This window comes from Arachis hypogaea, chromosome 6 (assembly GCF_003086295.3).
Source record: "Arachis hypogaea cultivar Tifrunner chromosome 6, arahy.Tifrunner.gnm2.J5K5, whole genome shotgun sequence".
NCBI classification, from domain to species: domain Eukaryota; kingdom Viridiplantae; phylum Streptophyta; class Magnoliopsida; order Fabales; family Fabaceae; genus Arachis; species Arachis hypogaea.
The window spans coordinates 6301096-6310137 of NC_092041.1; the positions used below are offsets into that span (position 1 = coordinate 6301096).

At 30.6% G+C, this 9042-nt stretch overlaps 1 protein-coding gene across 1 annotated transcript; it reads right to left on the reverse strand.

Annotated features, from left to right (window-relative positions):
* Window positions 1-311: 311 nt before the first annotated feature.
* On the reverse strand, window positions 312-3087 carry LOC112695631 (protein NRT1/ PTR FAMILY 4.6). Its single transcript, XM_025748049.3, has 5 exons — window positions 2877-3087; window positions 2663-2750; window positions 2345-2562; window positions 1718-2259; window positions 312-1454 (listed from the first exon to the last, which is right to left on the reverse strand). The coding sequence occupies exons 1-5, from the start codon at window positions 2877-2879 to the stop codon at window positions 572-574; spliced, it is 1734 nt and encodes a 577-aa protein (XP_025603834.1). The 5' UTR covers window positions 2880-3087; the 3' UTR covers window positions 312-571.
* Between the last annotated feature and the right edge of the window lie 5955 nt (window positions 3088-9042).

Genomic DNA, 9042 nt, shown 5'->3' on the forward strand with positions numbered 1-9042 from the left:
TTACTATGTCTCCAACCATCCGATATAAAACATCCACCACAAACACCAACAAATATTATACACTTATCCTTAATTCTTTTTAGGTCTAACTTTTACACTATATAATACAAATATAGAGAGTGAAGTTCATATTTTCTTCTTCCTCCATCTTTTAAACAAATTAGACATCAATTCTTGAGCACCATAGAATTTCCTTTTTTTTCTCTATGCAATTGTTGCATAATGATTCTATTATCTTTTGATTTCAATAAAGTTGTATATGCACGTGGCTCACTAAACAAGCTCTTTAAACGTACATGATAGATACTAGATAGCTACGAACACGAACTTCCCTTTATTGTCGGACTAACTCTCTCAAGTGTTGTTAACTAATTAACATCGCTCCAAACCCAATTACAACTCATCTGAACAAGCTTCAATATTAAGAATCTGGACACTCCAAGACACACAGATAGTGCCGGATCCAACAACATCAAATCAATCATACAAAGCACACATGTTCAACCACTAATAGCAACAACCTCTATCATGCACATCATAATATATATAATTAATTAATTAAGCATGCATCCTAATTAATCTCCATTTTTCTGAGAGGAACTTGATCTAAAGGCTTCTTGTGATTTGTGGCTGCAGCAGGAGGAGGAGGAGGGTGTAGTTGATCAGATTTGTACTTGTACCTTGAGGCCCAGAAGAGGTAGTTGAAGAAGTTAATGCAGCTAAGAATGGCCAAGAACCAATAAAACAAGTTGAGATTATTGTGATTCAAGTCAAAACCATGCAACCACCCTTCTTTACTTGGACTCACTCTTTTCGTAACACCATTTATGACATTCACAAACACCGTGCTCAGAAAGTATCCAAGAGACATGGATAGCCACGTCAACGATGTTGACAACGATTTCATCCCCGAAGGAGCTTCTCTGTAGAAGAATTCCAACAGTCCCACAAGCGTGAACATGTCCGCAACACCAAATATAGCGTACTGGAATGAAAGCCAGAACAGGCTTATGGGGTTAGAAGGGTCTTTTCTCCCTCTCTCCCTTCTTTTCACCTCAACAATTGCAGCCACTGCCATTGAGATTGCAGAGAGAACAAGGCCTACTCCAACTCTCTGTAGTTGTGTGATTCCTGAGGGGTGGTTTGTGATCTTGCGTGCGAATGGGACGAAGAATAGTTCGTATATGGGGACCAAGATGGTTATGAAGACAAGGGGTATAACGGGAATGGAAGGTGCTGGAACTGTTAGAGAACCCAGTTTGAGGTTCATTACATTGCCTTGCTGAACTGAGAATGTTTGAAGCTGTGCCAAGCATGTGTTCATTATGATGGTGCTTCCAACTATTGGTAGCATTCTTATTAGGATCTTCACTTCTTCTACTTGTGTTACTGTGCACACTTTCCATCTATCTGCCTTTGACTTTTCTGAAACAATCGCTGCTTTATCTAGGAACCTGATCATCATCGTTAAAAGAAAATAATAAACTAATACTTTAATCAATATCATGGTTTAAAAGATTATTTCCAAAACGAAATATAACCACGGTCGCTGTCAGAATTTAAAAGGCATGGAATGAGTGTTCAAAGATTAGTGGGCCCAATTGCTGGACCAAGTTGTGTGTTTGTGTTTGGCTTTATCATTTCCAGAAAATTATTAAGTAAGCTTTTAATTTGTGCATGCAAGTTTGTTAACAAGTTAAGTGTAAAGCAGAGTCACCTAATCTGGTTGGTGTGTGCAATCTTCTCTACAGCAGCATCTTTGTCACTGATCTCATACAATTCTTGGTGTGATTCTGGCAGTGACAGCTTTCGGTTCTTAAAAGCCACAACAAGAACCTGAAGAATCCTCAAAATGGGGCTATCTCCAGGAGTTTTGATTCTATAGAATGGTTTTCCAATAGCAAGAGTGATGAATCCAATGGAGGAAGCTATGGTTATGATGAAGAATCCCCAGTGCCATGCTTTCTGAGTGCTGACCCAAACAACAGCAGTTACACCAGTGATTGCTCCAAGAGTTGAACTCATTAGAAGCCAGTTGAAGAAGCTTGCAAGAGCTTTTGCTTCACTTGGATCCTTGTCATCAAATTGGTCAGCACCAAATGCAGTCATGGAGCCTCTAACCCCTCCCACTCCCAATGCCAATAAGCACAGTGATGTGTACAACATCACTGCTATACCACCTTTCACACAGCTTGATTTCCCACATGCTTCTGGGTGTAAATGCCTTGAACCAGCTTGAACACTCAGCATTGCCAATGCCTAATTCATAGTTACATGTGAATATGAATATGAATGTGACATATCAGGTGTTAATTCTTTACTTTATTAGCTACTTAGTACTTACCATGACTTCAAGGGATCCAAAAAGCAAGCATGTGCTGAATCTGTTTAAGTATGTGTCTGAGATGAAGCCTCCAACAAGGGAAAGCAAGAAAGTTGAACCCATGAAGTTTGTGAGAGTGTTGGCTGAACTTGACAGATCAAAGTGCATCACCCCATAGAAGTAAAGCACTAGGCTCACCATGTTTGCCACAAATCCCATGTTGTCCAATGCTGACAACACTACACAAAAACAGGAACAGGAACAGCACAATTAAAAGGCTTCAAGCAAAAGAACACAACAGAATTAAAAGTTTTTTTTTTCTTTTCTTTTCTTGCTTACCAAAGATGAACATGGAAGCCCTGAATCCACCTTTTTTTCTCTTCCATTCTGCTAGGAGCTTCTGTTCTTCTTTTTCCTCTTGGTCTGCCTGCATGACAAGATCAGGATTGGAAGTCATCAACCATATGTATGTACAATGAATCAAAGAAGGTGAAGAGATAGAGATTAGAGAAGCAGCATGGAATGAAGTGAAAGACTACTACACTAGGCTTACCATTCTTGAGATGTGAATGGAGAGTTTTAGAGTTTAGACAAGAATGTATGTGATAGATGTTCAAAGGAAATGGTTTTCTGTGAACATATAATTATAACCCAAAAAGGGAAGCTTCTGAGAAAAGCTCTATTTCAGAAAATGATGGTAAAGAGAGTAACTTTGAGTTCAGAAAAAAGTAACTCCTATGGCCTTATTTTCATTGCCTCTTATCATTCACTTATTGTCCTCCATTCTATTTATCATGCTATGTGTCTCTTTTTTTCAAATTCAAAAGGCAGAAATTTAGAAAAAGAAAAAAAAATTGAGCTGTATTATTGATACAGAATCACGTATAAGGAGAAAACAAGTGGGTTTAAGGGGTGGTAATTATGGATGCTAAATCAATCAAATTATTGTAATCAAGCCAACATAGTGCCCCACTCCTCCTAATACATATGCTTGTCTTTGTTGAACAATCCATTTCTAGCTACGTTATCAAATGCCTAAACAAGAAGCTTTCAGAAAAGTTGATGGGTCAAATTGAATTTGAAATGAAATATAGAAGAAATTTGCTAAACCTTTTCCCCTGCTTGATTTGATTCATAGCATGCATCATGTGATTAGGTGGTCATATCACACATTATCAAATTCATCAACTATATATAGACTTTAAAGTAGCATCATCATGCATATCTATATCACGTGGACTCTTATCATTTAGCTCTTAATTATTTTTATTCATTGTCATGAGAATAAGACCTCTAAATAGAATTTGGTAGCTCTAAGAAGTTGAGTGTGTCAGTGTGAATTCTACTACTAATTGCATAGTTAAAGCTGTCAGCAACCTCGTGTGAAAGATTGGACCATTAACTCTCTCATCATACTTTACTTTAAAGTGAGGAATAATGAGGTTGAAACTTGTTCCTGCTATGGTCAAGCACCTTTGTCAGAAGGATACTATGCACATCATATTTTTTTTCCTTGCCATGGTAATTTTTAAAACATAATATGTACCCTCAAGAAGGAAACACACAATCCATTTTGTCAAAGTTGACTTTTCCCTGCTTCCATATCATCCAAGTTCAATTAATGTTAAAAATTATAAAATGTATCTTAAACTCTAGAGATAAAACATTATAACAAATATTCAAAGTTGAAAGTTGAAAGCATTTGTCACATGGTACAGCTCAGAGTGTGTCTACCATGTTGTTTTTATAGAGCTCCAATGCTTGATAAAAGCCCCATGAATGTCACTTTCTCCCTCATATTATGGATATCTATCTACACTCTACACTCTACACTCTACATACAGGAACTGAGAGTTGTTTGTTTTTCCCTCTCTTTAACTTTACTTTTGCCTTGTGATCTTACTCTAGTGATATAGAGTATCCAATTCATCCGAAGTGTCTCTTTCAAAATAGCAGTCTAACTTGTAGTAGTATCTCAATCATGCTGAATCTTTTTTCGTTTAAGAATCACTGTCAACTGACAACAGAGTAACACCTTTTATTTCTATCTTCCACACTGTTATGTGAGGCAAAAACGTGTCACCCCCTTCATCTCCATACACCATTATTTTCTTTCATCTTTCAAGTTAAGCCATGCTCAGTTAAATCCTACCCTCACTGTATATTATTATGTCTTGTCCTTCACTACATTCATTCATGTATAATTATTTCTCAACCATGCTACCTAGTTTCCCTAATCTACCATTATTTTTGGACATGGGGTAATCATAATAGAATAGTAAAAAAATGAGCACTATTTGTAGCTATTGAAATAGGTAAGAGAAGTTACTAATGCTCTTTGCGTGTGGATGGAAATTTATTTCATGTGCGAATCAGTGACTAGTCTTTCATAGTGGCTGTTGAATGTTGATGCTTCTTCTCTACTTGGGATCAGAGACATAACATCATGGTCCTCACCAATGTTCATAAAATAAATTAAATTAAATGTTCTTTTAAAAAAGTTTGATATATTAACCCTACCTTCCATGCCATGCATATGCTTTAACACCCGTTATTATCACTTCTTTCCCCACAAATTTGTTAGTGCTTTTTCCAAAGTGATAATAAATTTTCTGCTTGTAATAAATGTTATCTCATATCTCTTTCTTCCCTTCTCAACATGCATTGTGTTCACTGTATCGGTTGTTTTCAACCTCCACAATTCTATTATTGCTACTTTAATTGGAGGAATGTTTTCTTATTAGTTGGTGGGTGTGCATGTGAATCAATGATTAAGACAAATTTCGCTGGAAGTGACCAAAATATTATTAGGGGGAGAAAGAAAATAATTTATTTAAACTTTAAACTCTTTCAAATTCAATGATGGAAAAGTGAGCTTCATCTTTTCTTTTTCTTTCTTTTTTATTTTTGGGTAGGTGGATAACTATGTTTTAATTTCTCTACACAATTTTATTTTCCCCACCACACGCACATAATTTTTTAGTGAGACTCAGATTGATTGATTAAATATTGTCATGATTTAAAAATATCTTCCAAGATTAAAAATTCGGTTTTCTTTTCAAAGGCACAGGGACATCTAATTGACGCGCTAATTAAATATAGGGTATATCTATAACAATATCTATAGTAATGTATAAAAGGTATATGAAGAGTTTAATATTCAATTTTTTTGCTTTTTCATTTTAATCTTATCAATAAAAAATAATTGATATATAACTATCATAAAAAGATGTCAAAAATATAATTATCAGTTAAATTTTTTTTATTCATATTGTAGTTATTTTTTTATTCACATGATCACCAGCATTTTTTTTAAATCTTCATCTACTTTATTAGATTTTTTTTATTTTTTTATCTTTCTTTTATTTATTAAATCAATTATATATTGAAACACTTCTAATTACTTTTTGTTTCTAAAAAATTACAAGAAGTGAAACTACACATGCCAAAAAAATTATAAATTATCATCAAAAATGTTATTTTTATGGAAATTATGAAAAGATTTATTTATGCTTAACTAAGTTACAGAAAGATTGAGAGAAAGAGATGGAGTATATATTTTTTACAATCATATAATTTATATAGATAAAAAAAATGTATGTTTTCGTGAATTTTTAACTAAAAAATAAATTATTTTATCATTTATGAATTTTAGAAAGAATGAAGATAAAGAAAATAAAAAAAAATTTAGTCTTAGTTTATATAGTTTAGTACTCTGTGAGTACTCACTCTTTGATTTGTTATTTAGTCTCATGTTAATAATAAATACAAATAAAAAATTATTACATGTATGTTTATATTTTTTATTTTATTCATTAAAATTATAATGCTATCACTCTTATTTATCCAATCAATCAAATATAAATACAAATAGTTTTATTTTTTTAAAATCTTAGAAAATATAGATGCAATGACGTTTGAGTTACATTGCTAAAATTTAAAGATAATTTTTTAAATAAATATTAATTGATAAAATTTTATATTCTTATGAATTATTTTATAAATTAAAAAAATAAAATTATTAATACCCATCAGACTTTACCTCTCTATCACCATAGATTTAATAAATTTATAAAAATTTTTATTTTAAAATTTAAATTTAAATTCAATTTTATTTTAATTTTTTTAAAAATAAAATATAATTTTAATAAAAAACTTTTATAATTACAAAAAAATATATTTTTTAAAAAATAATAAAAAAACTACTGAGAATAGATCATTTTTTCATTCCATTCTTTTCATGCAAAATGTATTAGTTGTGATTTTAAGATATGTGTTTTTGTGTATAATAATCATAATAAATTTGTTAGGTCGTTGAAACTCCTCCCATTTGTTATTCAAGCCTAAAGTTTGATTATTTAATGGAAGTTTTTATTCATCATCATTTGAGTACCTACAAATTTTTTATATTGTTGCTGGTATATTCTTTATTACATATTATTTATTATGCAAGAAGAAGCGTCTATTTTTGTAACTTCTTCACCCCTTACAATTCTTTTCAACGATGTCACCTTCACCTAGTTTGGGATCTCCACATCCCATGTTTAAGGAACTAAATGTGAGAAAAGAGGTTTGTGCTTAATCTTTTGTTTTTTACTTGTGCAAATTATATAGCTGTTGGTAATGTAGAGAATACAAATGTTTTACTTGACAAAGTTTTATGTTTGTCTATTTTACCAAAGCACTTGTTGATCGAATACTTAATATGACGTAGATTTTTTAGAGCCCTCAATCCAACTAGAATGGTTATGGTTTTTTAATAAATTCTCATTTGAAAACTTTTTTATGAAATTTTTTCTTTTCAAAAGTAGTATTTTTTGTGACAAATTAAGCTATCATTGAGGCGATGAAAAGTTTAAAAAAAAATGCTTTATATAATTGATCCTAATACTGTTGAACTTGCTCAGTGAATTGTGCTCTTCTAAATTCTGAGTGTATCAAATAACTCAGACTGAATCAAGAAGCTAAGAAGTTGAATATTCTATTCCACTTTAATCCAGTAAATTAGAGAGCTAAAATTTTAAAATCCATTGTACGAAAAAATAGACAGACACTAGCTATATCTTTTATGCTCCAATTACATTAGCTTTTGGTATGAGATGACAAAGTTGTTGTGCAAATAAAAAAATTTTCATCTAGCTAGAACCTCAAATACAAGTCAGTAACAAAGGATAAAGTCTATGTTCCAAATTTCACAGTTTATGTTCCAAATTTCACAGATCTCTTTTATATGATTGATATGAAATAAAAGAGAATAAAATAATTTTTAAAGAGGAAAATATATATATTAATGAATTTTTTTTGCTAAAAATAAATTATTTTATTATTTATAAATTTTAAAAGAAAAGAAAATTAAAAAAAATTGTTAGTCTTGATTTATATAATTTAATACTTTGAGTACTGTATTTTTTTATTTATAATTTGATCTCACTTTTAATAACAAATAAAAAAAAGTCATTACATATATATTTATATATTTTAAATTATATTATAAAATGATAAATTAAATTTTTTTATTTATGATATTATTTAAATAGTGTATACTATTAATAATTTATTTTGTAATTATTTTTTTAGATAAATATTAGTTTTACTCGTTGTTTTCATATATTATTTAAGTAAAGATAAATTAAATTTGTGCTAACTAGTTAACATTTGGTACTAATTATTTACTACAGTGTTTCTATTTAATGAACCAACTCTATTATGTTTATACTCAAGCATATACTTGAGAATAATAACCTACTTCTTCTTGGTGATATAACATATTTATAAATAAATAAATTTAATTTTAAAAAGTCTTATTGATTATTTAATTGCATTCCATTTCTTTAATTTTTATTTAATTATTTTTAATATTATTTATTTATTTATTTGTATATTCTCTGAAACTATCAATTTAGTATTCAAATTATTTTTTAATTTTGTCTTTAGATATGTTTTCAAATTACAATTACTGTATTTTTGCGCTCAATTTTACCCTATTCCAAAGGAATAATCCAATTTAGTGTGCATAAATATTTGTTTATTAATTACCAAACTAATTTTGATGGATTTTAGAGGGTTGGGCTAATATTAACTGAGTCCAAGCCCGAAGAGCCCAATCTCATTCGGGTAACGCGGTTCTGCAACACCATTGGTTCAACTATAACACTTTTTGTCATGGTTTTCTTCTCAATATTCCTCAATCTTTTAACTCTCATGAGATGGGCTGGGCTTGATCACAGAGTCTCAAGTGCTAACAAGTAGTAACTCAAGTTTTTGTAGCCAAAAAAAAAAGAAACCTATGCTAAATAGATAAAAACTCAGGTGAAATCGACTTCACCTAAAGTTGATATCTGAAAACCGTTGAATAAAAATTTAGTCAAATTAGTGAAATTATTTAATGACTCTCCAGTATCAACTTTACGTGAAGTCGACTGCACCTGAGTTTCCACCTGCTAAATATTACAGTACCACAAAAAAAGAAATTATACTAAATATCATAATAACTTGGGTTGATGAAACGACAGCTAAAGTAAATATTATAGTTTAAATTTTGCCTATATATCAGAGTTGATTTGAGATTTATATTTTATAAATAGGTATTAGTTATCCTATTATAATTTTCTTTTAGGTGACTATTTTAATAAAGATATTTTTATGCGAAAAAAATTACAAAATTGTTAGATAATTTGGTATATTTCACATAAATATTGTTTTTTTTATGACTTTTGGGG

Bases quoted from the DNA above. Each gene is read 5' to 3' on its own strand.
- LOC112695631 (XM_025748049.3), bottom strand. The intron at 2,563-2,662 runs GTAAGCAAGAAA...GTTTTTGTGTAG, and splicing joins GGCTTCCATGTTCATCTTTG to TGTTGTCAGCATTGGACAAC. The intron at 2,260-2,344 runs GTAAGTACTAAG...ACTATGAATTAG, and splicing joins TTGGATCCCTTGAAGTCATG to GCATTGGCAATGCTGAGTGT.